The 22,885-nt window shown below is 40.6% G+C and overlaps 1 protein-coding gene across 1 annotated transcript in view; it reads right to left on the bottom strand.

The window, feature by feature from the left end:
* The window catches only part of opn8b (opsin 8, group member b), a 69,447-nt gene that overhangs the window by 17,636 nt on the left and 28,926 nt on the right, over positions 1–22,885 (bottom strand). Inside the window, exons 2-3 of the mRNA XM_020454784.2 lie at positions 1,591–1,884; positions 648–973 (exon numbers count right to left, since the gene is read on the bottom strand). Coding sequence (XP_020310373.1) covers positions 648–973; positions 1,591–1,884 — 620 coding nt within the window. The remainder of the gene's footprint in view (positions 1–647; positions 974–1,590; positions 1,885–22,885) is intronic.

The following is a 22,885-nucleotide window of genomic DNA, read 5'->3' as shown; positions in this document are numbered from 1 at the left end:
GATCCTGAGGCCCATTGTCGTGCCATTCATCCGCCGCCATCACCTCATGTTTCAGCATAATAATGCACGGACCCATGTTGCAAGGATCTGTAGACAATTCCTGGAAGCTGAAAATGTCCCAGTTCTTCCATGGCCTGCATACTCACCAGACATGTCACCCATGTTGCTCGTGTTCCAGTTCCTGCCAATATCCAGCAACTTCGCCCAGCCATTGAAGGGGAGTGGAATAACATTCCACAGGCCACAATCAACAGCCTGATCAACTGTATGCGAAGGAGATGTGTCCCACTGCATGAGGCAAATGGTGGTCATACCAGATACTGACTAGTTTTCTGATCCACGCCCCTACCTTTTAAAAAAAAGATATCGGTGACCAACAGACACATGTCTGCATTCCCAGTCATCTGAAATCCATAGATTAGAGAATCATTTATTTATTTAAATTGACTGATTTCCTGATATGAACTGTAACTGTTGCATGTTGCGTTTATATTTTGGTCAGTATATATAACGTAATAAGTTAAAAGTATGTGTAAATAGGCCTGTATAATGTCCATATTCTAGTCCTTTAAAAAATCTATTTAAATTAAGATGGTGTAAAAAAACAACTCTATAGGAAATCATCTCCAAGTCAGCAAGTCACTCACTATGAGAAGGCGGCGGTGCATCTTGATGATGTTTGGGATATTTTTGCTGTTGTCGAGGGACTTGTAAGTAATGTACAGCTTCAAGGCAATGCCAAAGTAGCAACAGAGGATGATGAAGGAGGGCCCCAGCAAGTTGAAGGAGAAGACTGAGATGACGAAGGAGAAGCCTTGTTCCTTCATCTCTCCCCAGGCCAGGGTGCAGGAAAGGCCGAAGGGCTCTGGACCGTACCGGCCCCAGCCCAGGAGAGGGAAGCAGGCCCACAGCAGGGCATAGAGCCACGTCCACAAACACAGGAGCTTCACGTTCCTCCGGCTGATCTTCTCCTCTAGGGAAACACACACAGACAGTGGGTCACTAAGAGGTTTAGGGGGAGAGCAGTACTTCCTGTGTGGCTCAGCTGGTAAGAACACTAGCAACAGAAAGGCCATGAGCTCATGTCCTGGAGGGCTCACATATGCACACCAAACATGTAAGCACTCACTGTACTGTAAGTTGCTCTGGATAAAAGTGTCTGCTAAGTGGTATATATTACACTTCTGACCTCAAGGTCCGGATTTTAGACATTTTCCCTGATCTCTGTAGTGTGAGAGTGATAATATAATTTGAGCAGCTTTATATAGTTTATCTGTTGCTATATCTGGGTTGTACTCTTCAAAAACAAGAGGTATATTTCAGGTTTAAATGCTTGGTGGGCATTGAGAAATCAGTTGGGGCCCCTAACCACACACCACTTTTGTAAATGCTTCCTTGTTTGTGTGTTTTTTATTCCAAACATTCACAATTACTTTCCAAAATGTTCCTATGATGACAAGTGGTGGTACTCACTCACTCACTCACTCACTCACACAGCCTATACACAAACTGACTCAAACATACACAAATTCCAATGGTCCTAACATCATTCCCTGTGGTACTCCTACTCCACATGCTCTATATACTCACTGGGAGACTGGAGGCTGAGGGAGACGACGAAACGCACCACAGCCATCACGGTCATGGTCATTATGCTGGCCGTGCCAAAGAAGAAGCCTACCAGGCCGTAGTAGATGCATGTGGTGTCTCCTCCCAGCCAGTGGTGGTTCCAGGCCGAGGCCACAGCCAGAGGGTACATGGCGACAGCAGCTCCCAGGTCTGTCACTGCCAGGTTGACACTCAGCAGCTCCGGGGGCTTCATGTGAGATGAGTGCTTAAATGCCATGATGAGCACCAGCAGGTTCCCCACAATGGACAATATAGCTAGAGATAGGGGAGAGAGACAAAGAGGGAAAGGGAAGAGAGCGAGAGAAAACGGGAAGGAAGAATAAAGAGAAATATGATGAGAGAGAGAAACAGAAAGAGAGATAGCGATAGAGAAAATAGGAAAAGAGAAAAGACCTTGCCTTAACCCTCCATTTCCCAACACCCAGGCCAGACCCAACAATCCCACCAGTCTAACATTGGTTATTTTCTTGTCTGGGTAAACACTAAATTATTAGGCATTCAAAAAGCACATGAATCCCTCTGGAGAGAGATTGATTTGGTCAACATGGTCTCCACGTACATTCAATGCCCAGACCTGTGTAATGGTTTAGTGAAAGAGATTACATAAAGTTAACACAAGATAGAGCAATAGCATGAGCCATAGAGAGTTAGCCGTTTAATTTTCAGACATCCCAGAGGGTTAACTGAAGATCAGAACTACATTCCTCAAGCTGTCATGGCGATTGGACCATTGAAAAGAAACCTCTGTTTACCAACAGGAAAACATCAAGGTTGTATAAACTGTGAATCTTTTCTCAATGGATCTTTTGTTGTGCCAATGAATGGCGAGCACATTCAGTTTTGTTTGATTGGGAGTATTTGAGGTCATCAGTAATAGACAAGAAAACAGGTCTGATAGGATCTGACAAGGATCCCATTTTGAGCCTAATATAATTTCCAGATAAAATAAATATGAAGAGTATATGCCTCTGGCAGAGGTTCGTCGTCTGAGTAAATTAATGTGGGCCAAAAAAATATCACGTTACCTTGAACTCCAAATACACAGGAGTTAGATAAGATAAAGTAAGATCGAGTTCAGACTTCAGCAGGAAATTGATAACTCAGTAAAACATTGTAAATTGGTTTTATTTCAATGCACATTGAATTAAATAAAAAAGCTATTGGAAAAACAAATCCCGTTTTCTGTGGTATACCCCACACAACTGCAGGTCAAATGGAAGAAAAGAGACATCCCACTAAAATCAGCAAAAGAAGACACCTGATTCCTGGACAACGGTGGAAATAGCAATGAATGAACTGTATAGACTACAGGACAGCCTCTCAACAGACAATGTACGACAGATGGGGCACTGGAATACTTAGGCTACTGAAACACTCTTTTTGAAAATACAATCATAGCACCACTCAGGAGATCTGTCTAAATGAATAACACTTTAATGACTATTGGCTATGCAGCTTAAATGACAACCAATTCATTGGTAGGCTATAGCCATGATGTATTTGTTCAAGCAAACTGACAAGTGAACAGGACAACGTGATGATTGCTATGATCTGGACAATTATTTGCGAATGCTCCCCAGCCGATAGACTCCAAAGGCCTGGGTGTCTTCGCCCAAGACATTAGTGACCATTGACCCGCTGTTTGTGTTAGAGATGTGAGAAAACAACAATCCTAGCCTCATGTCATCACAAAGAGGAACTATAAAAACATAAGTGAACAGTTTTCTTTTTACATGATCTTTATTTTAGTGACCTTGCTCGTATTTCAGCTATCCCTGAACCTGATTTAGCTTTGAACCTTTTTGCAGATGTCTTCCACACTATTGTGGATAATCACGCTCCCTTCCAAAAATTAAGGGTTAAAGCTAGATCGAATGCCTGGTACACTCCGGAATTATCAGAAGTCATTCATAAAAGAGATGATGCTTGGGTCAAGAAGAGAGGCTTTAGGCCTGGACTGGCAAGCTTTTAAGCAACTGAGGAATCATTGTGTAAAACTAATCAGAAAGGCCAAATCTGATTATTATGTAACCGCTCTTTGGATTGCAATGGGAACATGGCTAAATTCTGGACTACTGTCAAATCCCTGAAGGGTTCTACTTACTCCTTTGGGCCACAACAAAATAATTTTGACACTGGTCTCATTACAAAAAAAGAAATGTCATCATTGATGCATTTAATCACCATTTTACTTCAGCGTGCTATTTCTTTGAAAAAACTTCTAAGCCTATTCACAATGATATTGCGCTGGAAGCTGATAGGGGAAACTTGCTGAATGATCAGAGAAATTATAGTCAAAGCTTTTCATTTAGGCTATTTACAGAAAAATAAGTCCTGGATGCTTTGCTAGCAATAGACAACAAGAAATCCACAGGGGCCGACCAATTCAATCCTGGTCGGTTTAAGTGTGCAGCACCCATCATTGTTTGCTCAATAACCCATATTTTTTTATTTAACATTGTTATCAGGAAATATTCCAAAAGTATGGAAATCAGCTCTTGTGCTGCCTTGTCTAGCTAAGATTCTTGAATCCTTGGTAAATGTACCAAGCTTGTGGTTTCCTTGTCTAGCTAAGATTCTTGAATCCTTGGTAAATGTACCAAGCTTGTGGTTTCCTTGTCTAGCTAAGATTCTTGAATCCTTGGTAAATGTACAATTTAGCTTGTTTTATGTAAACCAATCATGGTTTAGGCCTGGGCATAGCATTATTACAGAAACCACTATAGTTGTTAATGATCTTGTCAATGCTTTAGATACTAAAATTAAATGTGTTGCTTTGTTTCTGGATCTGTCAAAAGCTTTTCATACTGTTGATCAGTATACTTTATTGAATAAGTTGTCCTCGATAGGCCTGAGCTCTGACATCTGTTCATTGTTTCATGATTATCTTAATGACAGAACTCTGGCCATCAAGATTGATGGAGTTAAGTCTGAATTTCTCCAAGTACATAAAGGTGTACCACAGGGGTGGATTTTGGGACCTGCTTGATACTCATCACTGCATCCTGTATCAAAAGGTTGGCTGGACTTTGCTATAAATCTCGACATTACTCAATTTTTGCTTACAAGGCCCTACTACTTCATAAACCTCCGTCTTATCTAACTTTGCTGTTGAAGTATCGACACCTGAGTTGCCTAACCCTTTCACAGGATTGGTTAACTCTTGAAGTTCATAGGGTCTCCACCAAGCTAAGTAAATCTGCTTGTAGGTTTAATTCATCGCATTGTTGGTACAAAATTCTAAATACATTTCATCTTGATGTTCTGGTGCCTTTTGGGCAATTTAAAGTATTGATTGAGGACTTATTTGTGGAGGAATGTAACAGTTTTTCTGGGTGATTTGTGATGTTTTAGTTGTGCTTCCCATAACTTTTTTATTTAATGTGTATATACTGTATATGTTGTATTAAGGGCACATTTGAAATATAGACCTAAGTCTCAATATGTCTTCACTGTTAAAATATATATATACATACAGTTGAAGTCGGAAGTTTATATACACCTTAGCCCCCAACTACATTTAAACTCAGTTTTTCACAATTCTTTACATTTAATCCTCGTAAAAATTCTGTCTTAGGTCAGTTAGGATCGCCACTGATTTGAAGAATGTGAAATGTCAGAATAATAGTAGAGAGAATTATTTATTTCAGCTTTTATTTCTTTCATCACATTCCCAGTGGGTCAGAAGTTTACATACACTCAAAAACTCAACATCATGGGAAAATCTAAAGAAATCAACCAAGTCTTAAGAAAAAAAATTTGACATCCACAAGTCTGGTTCATCCTTGGAAGCAATTTCCAAACGCCTGAAGGTACCACGTTCATCTGTACAAACAATAGTACGCAAGTATAAACACCATGCAACTGTCATACCGCGCAGGAAGGAGACGCGTTCTGTCTCCTGGAGATGAACGCACTTTGGTGCGAAAAGTGCAAACCAATCTCAGAACAATAGCAAAGGACCTTGTGAAGATGCTGGAGGAAACAGGTACAAAAGTATCTATATCCACAGTAAAATTTGTCTTATATCGACAAGGAAGAAGCAACTGCTCCAAAACCGCATAAAATGGCCAGACTACGGTTTACAACTGCACATAGGGACAAATATCGTACTTTTTGGAGAAATGTCCTCTGGTCTGAACACTGTTTGGCCATAATGACCATCATTATGTTTGGAGGAAAAAGGGGGAGGCTTGCAAGCAGGTTTGCAAGCAGAAAAACACCATCCCAACCGTGAAGCACGAGGGGTGGCAGCATCATGTTGTAGGGGTGCTTTGCTGCAGGAGGGACTGGTGCGCTTCATAATGGCATCATGAGGCAGTAAAATTATGTGGATATATTGAAGCAACATCTCAAGACATCAGTCAGGAAGTTAAATCTTGGTCGCAAATGGGTCTTCCAAATGGACAATGACCCCAAGCATACTTCCAAAGTTGTGGCAAAATGGCTTAAGGACAACAAAGTCAAGGTATTGGGGTGGCCATCACAAAGCCCTGACCTCAAACCTAAAGACAATTTGTGGGCAGAACTGAAAACCGTGTGGGTGCGAGCAAGGAGGCCTACAAACCTGACTCAGTTACACCAGCTCTGTTGGAGGAATGGGCCAAAATTCTCCGTTATGAGTCTCCGTTATGAGATTTGTATCTCATTATTGTATAAAATGAATGAGTAAAGATGAAACTATTTGTGAAAATATGTAATGTAATTTTAAACTGTTTAATGAAAGAGACAATTCCCTTTGAAGTTAACTAAGTCATTGGTCTGCCCCGTGAGCACAGACATTGATCTGGCATCATGGAACAGCCTTTTCTGCTGTTCCGAATAAAACCCCCACCTAGAGAAATCATCTGCAAACCATGCATACCGTGATTACCGAGAGGGCTAAGGTTTGAGTAGAGACCATGCATTCCTTGGTTGTTGAATTCCTAACCAAACCACGTGGAGCATTGGCTGTACTGGTGGAAATGGTTAAACTCTGAGACTATCGATACCGACAGAATAAGAGCAAATCTTTGATACTAATTACTAGTCTGCAGCTAGAATTTATGTTGACTATATGCGAAGACCGACAACCGCCGAAACATCTATTCCATAAGAACATTTCTGAATGGGACTCTGAAGTATCCATTCTAACCAAGAAAAGACTCCAGGGACGCAAAGAGAAGTTCAGATGAACTTTCCAACAGAAAGACGGACGACTCCAACAGAGATCATGACGACACACTTAGCGTAAATATATATATTGATTGCAATTATTCCCGAATGAGTGAGAGTTCATGTGCAAAGGATTTGCATTTCAATTATTATAATTATCAACTGTGTAGTGTCTCTTGTCTTTCCCGGCCTTCTCAGTCCACACCCACTTCCCTTGTCATTTCCTTGTAACCATATATATTGTTGTTTGTTTATGCATTTCTGTGATTACTTAGTTAGTTAGTAAATAAATGATTAAGACAATTGATGTATGGATGATTCATAGTGAAGGCTGGGTTCGTGCAGATAACTAACAAATTACAACGTTTGGAATGAGACTAACGTGAGGTAAAGAATGATTAATTAATTAGAAGACTAACTGATCAGATATTAAAATATCTGAGAAGTTATATTAGGAAAATTATAACTTTGTAATCTGAAGATTTTCTTTGATGCCCTGACTTCCACATTATTTAAATGTACATGATTCGTTTAATCACGTAATAATAATTACAGAGAATTGATTTGATAAAACAACAACTCATGTTATGAGTGCTAGCTGTAGCTTATGCTTTCAGTACTAGATTAATTCTCTGATTCTTTGATTGGGTCGACAACATGTCAGTTCATGCTACAAGAACTCTGATAGGTTGGAGGACATCCTCCGGATGTTGTCATAATTACTTCTATGGAAGGGGGTGAGAACCGTGAGCCTCCTAGGTTTTTGTATTGAAGTCAACATACCCAGAGGAGGACAGAAGCTAGCTGTCCTCTGGCTACACCATGGTGCTACCTTACAGAGTGCTGCTAAGGCTACTGTAGACCTTCATTGCAAAATAGTATGTTTTAATCACATACTATCACAATTTTTTTTATGTTTCACTATTCTTATTTTGACAAAATTCATTGAGGAGGATGATCCTCGCCTTTTTCCTCTGAGGAGCCTCCACTAATGTACAGTACTAGTCAAAAGTTTGTATACTCCTACTCATTCAAGTTTTTTTAAACTAAATATTTGTACCATTTTCTACATTGTAGAATAATAGTGAAGACATCAAAACTATGAAATAACACACATTGAATCATGCAGTAACCAAAAAAGTGTTAAACAAGTAGCCACCCTTTGCCTTGATGACAGCTTTGCACATGTTTGGCATTCCCTAAACCAGCTTCATGAGGTAGTCACCTGGAATGCATTTCCTGTCCTTCTTAATGCGTTTGAGCCAATCAGTTGTGTTGTGACAAGGTAGCGGTGGTATACAGAAGATAGTCCTATTTGGTAAAAGACCGAGTCCATATTATGGCAAGACCAGCTCAAATAAGCAGAGAAACGACAGTCCATCATCACTTTAAGACATGAAGGTCAGTCAATGCGGAACATTTCAAGAACTTTGACCGTTTCTTCAAGTGCAGTCGCAAAAACCATCAAGCTCTATGATGAAACTGGCTCTCATGAGGATCTCCACAGTAAAGTGGGACCAATAATTTAATTTGCTGTAGAGGATAAGTTCATTAGATTAACCAGCCTCAGAAACTGCAGCCCAAATAAATGCTTCACATAGTTCAAGTAACAGACACATCTCAACATCAACTGTTCAAAGAAGACGTGAATCAGGCCTTCATGGTCAAATTTCTGCAAAGAAACCACTACTGAAGGACACCAATAATAAAAAGTGACTGGGTTGTGCCAAGAAAACACAAGCAATGGACATTAGACCGGTGGAAATCTGTCCTTTGGTCTAATGAGTCCAAATTTTAGATTTTTGGTTCCAACCGCCTTGTCTTTGTGAGGCGCAGAGTAGGTAAACGGATGATCTCTCTACATATGTAGTTCCAACCATGAAGCATGTAGAAGGCGGTGTGATGGTGTGGGGGTGCTTTGCTGGTGACACTGTCAGTGATTTATTTAGTATTCAAGGCACACTTAACCAGCATGGCTACCACAACAATCTGCAACAATAGGCCAGTCAATCTGGTTTGCGCTTAGTGGGATTATCATTTGTTTTTCAACAGGACAACGACCCAACACACCTCCAGTCTGGGTAAGGGCTATTTTACCAAGAAGGAGAGTGATGGAGTGCTGCATCAGATGACCTGGCCTCCACAATCACCCGACCTCAACCCAATTGAGATGGTTTGGGATGAGATGGACTGCAGAGGGAAGGAAAAGCAGCCAACAAGTGCTCAGCATATGTGAGAACTCCTTCAAGAATTTTGTTAAAGCATTCCAGGTGAAGCTGGTTGAGAGAATGCCAAGAGTGTGCAAAGCTGTCATCAAGGCAAAGGGTGGCTACTTTGAAGGATCTCAAATATAAAATGGTTACTACATGATTCCATATGTGTTATATATTTTTTTGATGTCTTCACTGTTATTCTACAATGTAGAAAATAGTAAAAATAAAGAAAAACCCTTGAATCGGTAGATGTGTCCAAACTTTTCACTGGTACTGTATGTGCTATTATTTAATTGTGGCTAGGAATTTATATTCATCCATCTCCACGATTTTGTCTGTTGGGAAATGTTAATATTGGTCTAATTGCTGCAAAAATGTGTATAGCCATCAATTGGAAACGCCTCATATTTACAATCAATAACAAACTGGAGGACTGAACTATCTAGTTACATCCCACTAGGTTTCTATATACTATGAAGTCAAACAAAAACCAGACTTATATGACAGAGTTTAGAGGCCATATGTGGACCATCTCGGGCACATGTCGCGTTTGTGTTTTTGTGTGTGATTGTGGGAAAGTGCGGGCATGTATTTGTGTGTTTTGTTTTTGCAGTGTATTGTTTCTGTTTGTGCATGTCAGTTTATTTTGGATGTTTTACTTTACTTTATTTTGTTCAATATAAAAAAAAGTTATTTGTGAATGTTGAACCATTATCAAAATAAACATATTTTCTAGCGAATAAGCCATAATATTGTCTAGATAAGGGGTGGGCAATTCCAGTCCTCGAGGGCCTGATTGGTGTCAGTTTTGCCCCAGCTAACACACCTGACTCCAATAATCACCTAATCATGATCTTCAGTTCAGAATGCAATTAGATTAATCAGCTGTGTTTGCTAGGGATGGAGAAAAAGTTTGACACCAATCAGGCCCTCGAGGACTGGAGTTGCCCATCCCTGGTAGATGATGCACTGATTTCTCTTCATGGACAGTACTGTACCCTACCCTGGTGACCAAAGTAGTGTTCCGTTAAGAATAGATGACAGGAGAGGAGAGGAACCTCTTGAAGCCATTAATGGCAGCATCACTCAGCTTAAGTGCCTGTGTGTGTGTTTGTGTGCATGGATGTGTGTCCCATCCTAAATCAGTCCTGTTCCTGAGGGACTGTGAGGAGTGTCTCTCCCCGTCTACCTGAGGGACTTGTGGATGACATTAGATCAGTCAGGCCTACTAATCCAACTAATGACTCCCTCATACATGCTCACACATGCTCACACATGCTCACACATGCTCACACATGCTCACACACACACACACACACACACACACACACACACACACACACACACACACACACACACACACACACACACACACACACACACACACACACACACACACACACACACACACACACACACACACACAAGCATATATAGACACCTGTGTTGGAGCTCAAAGCCTCAGGCTATTAAAGCCATCTCCCCTCCTATTCCCCTCCACCCCCTCACCTCTCTGTGTGTCATGGTGAATGCATAAATGTGAGGAGATATTCCATTATGAAAGGAATTCAATAGGTGGCTGCATTGCTTAAGCCTGGCCTGGACTCATTAAGGTCAGGGTCATAATATCAACACACACACACACACAACACACCCACTCTCTCTACCTGGGGTGACTTTCCAGTACATCTCTCTCAGACTTATAGGAGAGCTGGAGCTTGAGGCATCGCCTCAGGCTCTTCAAACCACCCCCCCTCCTCCAGCTCTCCCCTCTCTCTACATGTCATGGTACATACTTACATACAAGGTCCATGGTAACAAAAGCAGCACTTCTATTAATACATATGTGAGGAGAAATTCCATTATGAAAGGAATTAACTTAACTGGCTGCATTGCTCTAGCCTGGCCTGTATCTGTACCCCGTGCTTCTACATCTGCATTGCTTGCTGTTTGGGGTTTTAGGCTGGGTTTCTGTATATCTGCTGATGTAAAAAGGCTACATAAATACATTTGATTGATTACGATTAGGGTAATAATAACAGTAATTATGTATGGCTGAATATGGTAAGTTAAATGTTTCATACAGCAGGTAATCATACAGCAGGTTATCATATAGCAGCAGTGGCCACTCGTCATTCAGGGCACATTGAGCCCCACATTTTTACCTAAAAAAGTATTAAAATAAAATAAAGAAATTGGGCATTAAAACGTGTCACATATATATCATTGAGTTTATAAAGCCGCATGGTCTCTTTTTTGTTTTCTTGAGTATGGCAGCTCCAAAATGCAGGTGTTTCAGCCTAGGTCAGTGCTTTCTGTGGTGGGGCAAGCCAGCAGAAAATACGGAGCATGATTGTCTCAGTGTTTTGTCACTCATGGGGACACTACGTTACCACCAAGTCTAAGGGTAGACCTCGAAAAATGTTGCCCTTTGGGTGCTGCCATAGAAGTGCCCATCCAAGAAGGCTCTAGGACATTGGCCACAGATATAATGACATCAAATCACGTTATATCTACAGTAGCTTTGATTGGACTGATCATGTCAACATCATACTTTCAAAATCTTAGCTAGTAGTCATCATCATGTATCAAGTCGACAATCTACTGGCAAATCCCTTTTAATCTTTGTCATATGAAGAAAAATAATGAAGAGAAATTATAGATAAAACGAATTGGTACTCATCGGCCATTGGACATAAACATTACACAACAAGTTGGAAATCGCAAATTCAACAATGAGTGGTTTGGAAGGAATTAGTGACAGTGGCTGTGTGGTCCCAAATCTGGGATTAAGGGGCTCTTTTCCAAGTTTAAAATGATAAACATTCAACATTGGCCATGCTGTTGATGAGGCATGATTTGTACCATGCCCAAAAGAACAGTTAACCCGGAACTGCGAAAACTTGACTTCAGCGAGTTCAATCACTCAGAATTGTAAATCCGGCCTCTTTCTTGGTGCTACGACCTGAAGAATATTTACATCATCATGATTCAACCTTGTTTTTATCAGAGTTCCCAATTGTTTAAAAAGCACCATAAATTCAGAGAATGCCAGACTTTTATGACAAAATTTGCCCATGAAGGACCGCCGCGCCAACTTGCTTTTCATGTGAGCACAGCACAACAAGGTGAGTCCAAAAATATATTGTATGATGCCGCATAAATAATGTAATATGCCAGGGAGATATGTATACTGTAGCTAAGAAAGTAATACTAAGTATATGTTGTGTAGTAAGATGTTAGTAGCCCATGTGCAGCAGCCTAATCATTTGGTCTATTTACCCCTCTTAATTTCGCCTACTGTTCTGACTTGGTGGTGCATATGTAGCCTATAACCTGTTTTAGAGAAATGTAATCATTGAATATTGTAAGAGCTTTCATTGTCTGCTTATATGCCCCCTTTATTTATCCTACGGTTCTGACTTGGTGTACAGGGAGAACACTGTAAGAATGACCATGTTCTGAGTTCTGTCCCTGTACATTTCAAAAGTGCCGAACAAACAGTTATATTGATTACGTCTGTCTAGTTTTTGATTAATGTCTAATCGAAATTATGGATTTCCTCTTATCAGCTTGTCGTTCCCTTATAGTTTGTGCATCTCTATTTTCAGTAGGAACCACATTTGTTTAAGCAAGTCAGTCATATAAGCTATAAGCTAAATGAGGCTGAATTAACTTTTTTGCTGCCAGACAAGGCTCCGCTGATAGCCAAGTGTAGCAGTGGTAAGGATTCACTCTATGGTGCTGAAAAGAAAGCTCTGCTGTTGGGACAGCTTTATATAGGCCCTAACAGTTTGTGGGCACCGTTTGTCACTGTTATAGTGCAATTAATGTATTGTTTAGTGTTGTGTTGTGGTTTTGCTGGCATGCGTCTAAAAATAATGTTTTTTGTTTGCCCCACCAAGATATACATGCTAAAATCGCCCATGTGGGAGACTAATGGATAATTAAGGATTTTATTACTATTAATCATTCTATTTATATGGTTATCAGTTTGAGCTCCAAAATCATAGTCTATTTCCAGCCCTAATTTCAGGATGCATGAGAGACATTATTCCAGCATTTCCAAAACTCTGTCCGGGGGACCACAAAGGGTGCACGTTTTGGTTTTTGCAATGCACAGCAGATTCAAGTAATCACAGCCTGATAATGAGTTGATTATTTTTGTTGCTAGGGCAAAAAATAAAATGTGCACCCCTTGGGGTCCCGAGGACCGAGTTTGGGAAATGCTGCATTATAACAATATTAGTTTGACGGTATGACAATGGAAGTGGAATAGAAAAGGCTTCTATGTGATTCAAAACCAAAGTGTTTCTGAATTACATCAATTGGTGAGCTACAGAAAGCATAGCTTAAAGTCAGTGTTGGAGAAGTATCCAGTTGTCATACTAAAAGTACAGATACCTTAATAGAAAATGACAAGTAAAAGTCACCCAGTAAAATACTACTTGAATAAAGGTCTAAAAGTATTTGGTTTGAAATATACTAAGTATCATAAGTAAATGTAATTGATAAAACATGCTAAAATAATTTAAAAGTCCTTATATTAAGCTAACCAGATGGCATCATTTTCTTGTTTTAATTTGATTTGTGTATAGCCAGGGCCACGCTCCAACACTCAGACATAATTTACGAATGAAGCATCTGTTTAATGAGTCTTCCAGATCAGGGGCAGTAGGGATGACCAGGGATGGTCTTTTTATACGTGTGTGAATTAGACCATTTTATTGTCCTGCTAACATTCAAAATGTAATGAGTACTGTTGGGTGTCAGGGAAAATGTATGGAGTAAAAAGTACATACACTTCTTTAGGAATGTAGTAAAGTAAAAGTTGTCAAAAATATAAATATTAAAGTACAGATACCCCAAAAAACGACTTAAGTAGTACTTTCAAGTATTTTTACTTAAGTACATTACACCACTGCTTACAGTGCATGACTTTCATTGGTGCCTGGCTGCCAAACAATCTTCAAAATGCCAGAAGTAAAGAGGTCTCCACCTCATGCGTCAGTTGACACGAAGAATGCAGAGACCTAGGTTGAGGTCATGTCATGCTAACTCAACCTATATTCCACTAGTTTAATATTCTCTACCAGCCTGTGGACTAAACTTTATGCAACGATATCATGAGAGAGTAAAAGGCAGCAATCACCCTGTCGCATGGATGATCACACACACATTCACGCACACACATGGATGGTCACACGCATGCACGCGCAAGTTCCTTGGCGTACACATCACGGACAAGCTGAAATGGTCCACCCACGCAGACAGTGTGGTGAAGAAGGCGCAATAGCGCCTCTTCAACCTCAGGAGGCTGAAGAAATTTGGCTTGTCACCCAAAACACTCACAAACTTTACAAATGCACAATCGAGAGCATCCTGTCGGGCTGTATCAACTGCTCCGCCCACAACCGTAAGGCTCTCCAGAGGGTAGTGAGGTCACCGGGGGCAAACTACCTGCCCACCAGACCACCTACAGCACCCGATGTCACAGGAAGGCCAAAAAGATCATGAAGGACAACAACCACCCGAGCCACTGCCTGTTCACCCCGCTATCATCCAGAAGGCGAGGTCAGTACAGGTGCATCAAAGCAGGGACCGAGAGACTGAAAAACAGCTTCTATCTCAAGGCCATCAGACTGTTAAACAGCCATCACTAACATTGAGTGGCTGCTGCCAACATACTGACTCAAATCTCTAGCCACTTTAATAATTAAAAATTGCATGTAATAAATGTATCACTAGTCACTTTAAACAACACCACTTTATATAATGTTTACATACCCTACATTAATCATCTCATATGTACAGTGGGGCAAAAAAAGTATTTAGTCAGCCACCAATTTGTGCAAGTTCTCCCACTTAAAAAGATGAGAGAGGCCTGTAATTTTCATCATAGGTACACTTCAACTATAACAGACAAAATGAGAAAGAAAATCCAGAAAATCCCATTGTAGGATTTTTTATGAATTTATTTGCAAATTATGGTGGAAAATAAGTATTTGGTCAATAACAAAAATTTATCTCAATACTTTGTTATATACCCTTTGTTGGCAATGACAGAGGTCAAACGTTTTCTGTAAGTCTTCACAAGGTTTTCACACACTGTTGCTGGTATTTTGGCCCATTCCTCCATGCAGATCTCCTCTAGAGCAGTGATGTTTTGGGGCTGTTGCTGGGCAACACGGACTTTCAATTCCCTCCAAAGATTTTCTATGGGGTTGAGATCTGGAGACTGGCTAGGCCACTCCAGGACCTTGAAATGCTTCTTACGAAGCCACTCCTTCGTTGCCCGGTCGGTGTGTTTGGGATCATTGTCATGCTGAAAGACCCAGCCACGTTTCATCTTCAATGCACTTGCTGATGGAAGGAGGTTTTCACTCAAAATCTCACGATACATGGCCCCATTCATTCTTTCCTTTACACGGCCAGTCGTCCTGGTCCCTTTGCAGAAAAACAGCCCCAAAGCATGATTTTTCCACCCCCATGCTTCACAGTAGGTATGGTGTTCTTTGGATGCAACTCAGCATTCTTTGTCCTCCAACACGACGAGTTGAGTTTTTACCAAAAAGTTGTATTTTGGTTTCATCTGACCATATGACATTCTCCCAATCTTCTTCTGGATCATCCAAATGCTCTCTAGCAAACTTCAGACGGGCCTGGACATGTACTGGCTTAAGCATGGGGACACGTCTGGCACTGCAGGATTTGAGTCTCTGGCGGCGTAGTGTGTTACTGATGGTAAGCTTTGTTTCTTTGGTCCCAGCTCTCTGCAGGTCATTCACTAGGTCCCCCCGTGTGGTTCTGGGATTTTTGCTCACTGTTTTTGTGATCATTTTGACCCCACGGGGTGAGATCTTGTGTGGAGCCCCAGATCGAGGGAGATTATCAGTGGTCTTGTATGTCTTCCATTTCCTAATAACCGCTCCCACAGTTGATTTCTTCAAACCAAGCTGCTTACCTATTGCAGATTTAGTCTTCCCAGCCTGGTGCAGGTCTACAATTTTGTTTCTGGCTTGTTTGTAGGTGACCAAATACTTATTTTCCACCATAATTTGCAAAAAAAATAATAAAAAATCCTACAATGGGATTTTTGGGATTTAAAAAAAATCATTTTGTCTGTCATAGTTGAAGTGTACCTATGATGAAAATTACAGGCCTCTCTCATATTTTTGAGTGGGAGAATTTGCACAATTGGTGGCTGACTAAATACTTTTTTGCCCCACTGTATATACTGTACTCTATACCATATACTGCATCTTGCCTATGCCTTAGGGCCATCGCTCATCCATGTATTTATATGTACATAATCTCATTCATTCCTTTACACTTGTGTGTAAAAGGTAGTTGTTGCGAAATTGTTAGATTACTTGTTAGATATTACTGCATGGTCAGAACCAGAAGCACAAGCATTTCGCTACACTCACATTAACATCTGCTAACCATGTGTATGTGACCAATAAAATTTGATTTGATTTGACACACATGTATGGTCACACACATGCACGCACACACATGGATGATCACACACGCATGCACATGGATGGTCACACAGGCATGCACATGGATGGTCACACAGGCATGCACATGGATGGTCACACAGGCATGCACATGGATGATCACACACGCATGCACATGGATGGTCACACAGGCATGCACATGGATGGTCACACAGGCATGCACATGGATGGTCACACAGGCATGCACATGGATGGTCACACACACATGGATGGTCACACACGCATGCACATGGATGGTCACACACGCATGCACCCACACACATGGTCACACACGCATGCACGCACACACATGGATAGTCACACACACGTGGATGGTCACACAAGCATGCACGCACACATGGATGGTCTCACACGCATGCACGGACACACATGGATGGTCTCACACGCATGCACGCACACACAAATGGATGGTCAAACACGCATACACATGCATGGTCACACACGCATGCCCGCACACACATGGTTGAGCAGTCTTACTACTATGTACTGAGCAGACAGTGTGTCCGAGCCAAGGCAGTATCACTTAATCTTTCATCCTCTCCTCCTTTCTTACTCTCCTTTCTTTCTCTCTCTCTTTCCTCCTAGAGGAGAGCATAGTGGCATGTCGCTCGACAACCAGAGATGCAGAGAGGAAGGCATGGGGAGGACTATGCTGGAATCACACACACACGTACACTCACATGCAGGCAGGCAGGCAGGCAGGCACGTGCACACACACACTAAACATGGTCTGATTCACATCCTCCGCTAACCACTTGTCTGCCACCGACTTCTGTCTATGACACTAGACGAACAGTGAAATGTGTTTGTGTTCATTGGTGTGTGTGTGTCTGTTTGTGTGTGTGTGTGTGAGAGAGAGAGAGAGAGAGAGAGAGAGAGGATGAGGGTGGATGAGAGAGAGAAAGAGAGTGTAAAATAGAATAGAAAAGTGTGAAATGTTTGAGAAAGTAGGAATTTGTCTTGAGAGACTTTATGATCCCTAATGACAAGACTGTTTAGAAGTGGAGACTAATAAAGACTTTCCCATCGAATCAGACGGTAACTTGAGAGACATATATTTCAGAATCTATGTACACTTCATAATACGTAAAAATAAAGTTATTCAATAGACTAGTTGAGTAGGCTAATAACCAAGCCATCACCCGCCATGTGTTTGGTAAACAGCTGAGGGATGGAGTTGAAGAAATGTAAATGCTGACAACCATGAGATCAAAATGATAGGCTATGTTTTGAAGCTATATTGTTTGTTTACGATTACATTGTTTACAAACAATGGAGTAAAAATAGCATAGGCTTATTTTGGGTTCGATGGGGTGAGATTGTTGAAATAATCTCATGAAGCATTTCTAAATTATATTCTTCAATAATCATGCACCAATCCCAGATTGCCCGTTTATTAATTCGGCTAGATTAGGTACTGTAAATACTTCATCAGTTTCTTATCATCAAAACTATTGAGATAAATCGTAAAAGGCGAACCATTTGCGCGACAAATTAAACTAAACATTTACAGTGACATAGGAAAAAGCGTTTACCTATAATTAGTAGGAAAGCACCGGCTGCGAAATCCACTGCAGGTGATAACTTCGACGAGTAAATATCCATCTGGGACATTAATTTGTAGATTTGCGCCGAAGCACAAATCCAAAGGCAAAAAGCAGTAAAATATTCTGCTTTCATGTAAACGCAAACCTAAATACGCAGCGGAGACAGACACAATTGATGTTGTGGATTTCTTGTGTCAAAACCATCTGACTTGAAGAATCCAGACCAGCAGCCTGTACCAACTAGGCTAGCTGCGATGTGAGAGAGGAGCGCGTTTAGATGGAGTTGACACTGCTTCCAACCAAGTCAGAGAGTGAGTGTGAGAGAAGGGTGGGCTCGGTGTTCTGAAATCCCGTGCAACCCATGTGTATATCAAACACTATCGTTTGGGGAGTGTTATGTTGAATACAATTCAGTCACATAACATTAGAACAGGCACTGTCTTTGTCCATGAAAACAACTTTTGAGCGTGCATAATAAACCTGTGTGTAAAGTGGCGGTCACGGACAGCGCAGACAACCTGGTCTCAGAGCATTTCGTATTATTCTGTTCTTAAATCCGAGAAGCATCATAAACAGTTTTATGATGTTATGTTTGGTATGGTTACATATGACAGATGGTTACCCAAGGCAAAAACAAAAGGAGGGTGGTTGGTTGGTTGGTTGGGGTGGAAAGGTAATAGCTCAACTTTAGCATTTTATCTCATTAGAAACTTTTCAATTACTTACTACTTTTTAGTTACTTTGCACCTACTTAGCATGTTAGCTAACCCTTTCCCTAACCCTTTTATCTTACCCTTCACCTAACCCTAACCTTAAACCTTAAACCTAACTCCTAAACTTAACCCTAACCCTAACCTAGCTAATGTTAGCCAGCTAGCTAATGTTAGCCACCTAGCTAGAATTCGTAACATGTCATACGTTAAAATTCATTACATATTGTACATTTTGCAAATTCGTACCTTATTGTTTATTTATCAAATTTGTAACATATAATACAAATTGTAATTCCTAACATATCATATGAAATGGGCATCCAGAAATGAATACATACTGTAATGAAACAGCAGGGAGCAGGTCTCGACCCTCGACCTTCGAGCCCGAGGTCCTGGCGCATACAAAATGTAACGTATCATACTAAATGGAGAGTCCGGATTTACGTACAGAATAAATCCAAATGCTCTGAGACCAGGTTGGCGCAGACAAGCAGTCCCATAAATAGCCAGTTTGTCACACTTACATTGCATGCATGTGTGATGGATCATCTTTGTCACCTTTTCTTGCACAGGGACTCCCTCCCAGGCAAACTGGTGACCCAGGAACCCCAATCATACTTTAGCACAACAAATATGTTTCACATGTCTTGTCTTATCATCAGGTGAATGAAAACGGCAAGGAGAAGTAAATCAACAGAAAATTAGTAGATTTGAGTAGATTTGGTAATAGTTTTTCACAAATTGACCTCCCCACATTATAAATGGAAGAGGAAGTGTAAACTCTAACATAGCCTACTAGCTAGAAAGGTACATCCAAACACATTTTCGATAAGAGCAGCTACCCAGCTAACAAAAGTACTTTCCAGGACGTGACCAAAGTTATTTTAGTCCCCACATAATTCATGATACCGTTATTGTGAGACGTGCCTTCTACGTAGCTGTAGTGTCCGCTGACAAAACATACATCCCAAGTCTTTTCAGGACGTAGAAACGTGTGGGATTTTAAACAGACAAATAACGTTATTCAGTAACGTTATAAGAGATGGCCTTGAATGGTCCCTGAACGTGCACACTGTTACGTGTCTTATTGGTACTGTAGGTACCCACTGACGAAAGTTTAGTTCCCAGTAGTTACCAGAAACTGCATTTTGTGGGGCTCTCAATGTACTTTCTGATGTTTAGCAACGTTATGAGGTTGACCTAAAAATAATGTTTTCATATAAAGTCTCCTAGATGTACCTGTGGTGTCAGTTGACACAAGTTACGTCCCAAGTCACTTCAGGAAGTTAAAATGTGGGGGCCTCTGAATATCTAATGACATTACAATACACGTCATCTAATCTACCCTGAAAATATTCAGTCTCCTGTCAGTAGGTGTCCACTGACAAAATATGCAAAAATCCAGAAAATATATATTTTTTAACTTAAACTGTATTACAATAGATTCTGAAACAAAATCATAGCAATAAGCTCACAAAATAAGAGTCAGTAAAAACATGAACACTGCACTCCAATCAAGAACTGTAAAACTGCTTAAAGCTAATAACTACGTTATGTTTATTCAGGTGCTGCCCTTCCATCCTCATCCACTGACGCTTCCTCATCCCGCTCCTGGAAGTCACAATAGCACAAATTGGTCATTATTTTCAGTAAACAAATGGTCAAAATGCCGGTTTAATATCGACTCCCTTCTACATTCCTTTTGTACTAGCACAATAATTGAGCTATACCGACCGACTGGTTTAAAGTGAAGTAAAAAAAATAATGTAAAAAAGAATAAAGTGTTGTTTTTAATCATACCTTTCTCTTACTCTTGAGCCGAGCTGGTGCATGTTTGAGAGCGTCTGCTATTTTGTCATCTACCTCTTGGTAGGCAGCCTTGGGGTGTGATTTCAGGGACGCTCCTATGTTGTGAAAAAAAATTTAATGGTACATTCCATGTCATATCACTACTTTTCCACCTATGCTGGCTGAGACAGAAGTTGGGTATTGTCCCTCTCTTCCCTCATAGGCAGTTTTGGCCATGAGACCTCTCTCCTTCACCTTTCCTTTGTCCTCTCCCTATGATCTTAACAGGTGGTAGGATTTCACATTTAGTTTGTAACTGCCTTGTTACTGATTTAATTCATTTGACATTTTTATAAATACACATTTGATTTACCATCACTTGACCAATAATACTATACTAAATGTCTACTTGTGCATTTACTTACTTGTGACAGCATCATAGATTGATAGCTCGTTAAAGGCCATATTCCCCTTCCAGGAGTAGCCTGTACACAGCTCCTCTGTTCCAATTTTATCATAATTCGTGTGATTCCTGAGCCCAGGTCCTGGCCGCAGCAGAGGGTCAGGTATCAGATCTGATAAAAACAAAAGTCCCACTCATTTGTGTTTTCCTCAGCTAAAACAGCTGACCATATAGTTCTCATTGATAGGAGAAATCATTTTTGTAGTGTATCATGTAATCATGGGCTAAAACTTGTAAACAGGCAGAGGGCTGATCATTTCTTCTTAAGACAAGTGTTAATTGGGAAATCAATCCAAACACTAAATAGGCATTTGGCATTTATGACAACTGCATTTGACATTAAGATATATGGATTCAATAATATTGCAGGTTGCAATCTCTCAAATCTGGTCACATTTCAGTGGCTCTTGATAAACAGCTAACTTTTTTTGTCAATTGCTGTTCAAATACGTGATATAGATTTTTAATTTTTTTATAAACAAAGACATTTTAAATGACCATCCCTACCATTTTCTTTCGATAGTGTTAGTCTAAGTGTTTCGAAGATATCCTTCAGTACCTCATTTGTTTCTGCAGGGTTTTGCAGTATTTCAAGTTGCCCCAAGGAATCTGACTCCTTTGGCTGCCGGGCCTCTATAACTTGGTTCAGAGCAGTCTTGAACTCTGTACGGATCATCAGTTTCATTATTATCCTCAATTCCAATGCTTAAAGATCTGCAAGACTCAATTTAGCTGCAAGCAGCATGATGATACAAGCCATAAGTACCAGGCACGACATGTACCGTATGAAGGCCATGTGAAATACCTTGATCAAAATATCCACCCTTCATATTTATCAGTAGTATTAAAAACCATATAGCTGCTGACAGCCATACAATCTGGAATTGATGTTGATAATACAAGAGAAGCAACATGTGTAACATATACGGTAGCATAATTTACCTTCAATGTATCCAGCGGGCACCACAGGCTCATCAAGCAGGGATGGTAGCTCTTGGTCTATAAGTAAAAATTCATGCTGCTATTTAAACTTTCTACATTTAAGATTTCAAGATCAATATCTTCATGGCAAAATAAACCTGATTCTGATACTCTGTCTTGGCCAGTTTCTTCCTGGATGCCACTTGGACTAACTGAGAAAACAGAATAAAAAAATGAAGACATAGTTTGCATGCTTTTGAAACTGGCACAGTACCAAAGTGAAGGGATGTCAATCAGGAGCTATTTATGTTTTCTCACCTTTATTTAACCAGGTAGGCTAGTTGAGAACAAGTTCTCATTTACAACTGCGACCTGGCCAAGATAAAGCAAAGCAGTTCGACACATACAACAACACAGAGTTACACGTGGAATAAACAAACATACAGTCAATAATACAGTAGAAAAAGTCTATATACAGAGTGTGCAAATGAGGTAGGATGAGGGAGGTAAGGTAATTACAATATAGCAATTAAACACTGGAATGGTAGATGTGCAGAAGATGAATGTGCAAGTGGAGATACTGGGGTGCAAAGGAGCAAGATAACTAAATAAATACAATATGGGGATGAGGTAGTTGGATGGGCTAATTACAGATGGGCTATGTACAGGTGCAGTGATCTGTGAGCTGCTCTGACAGCTGGTGCTTAAAGCTAGTGAGGGGGATATGAGTCTCCAGCTTCAGTGATTTTGGAAGTTCGTTCCAGTCATTGCAGCAGAGAACTGGAAGGAAAGGCGACCAAAGGAAGAATTGTTGGGTAGAGTGTTGGAGGCTATTTTATGAATGACATCGCCGAAGTCGAGGATCGTTAGGATAGTCAGTTTTATTTAGGGTATGTTTGGCAGCAGGCTGTTGAGTCTGCCGGTAAGAATGTGG

Source organism: Oncorhynchus kisutch, linkage group LG21 (assembly GCF_002021735.2).
Source record: "Oncorhynchus kisutch isolate 150728-3 linkage group LG21, Okis_V2, whole genome shotgun sequence".
In the NCBI taxonomy this organism is placed as follows: domain Eukaryota; kingdom Metazoa; phylum Chordata; class Actinopteri; order Salmoniformes; family Salmonidae; genus Oncorhynchus; species Oncorhynchus kisutch.
Note: the sequence above shows the minus strand (reverse complement) of the source record. Positions and strands in the feature narration are given on the sequence as shown.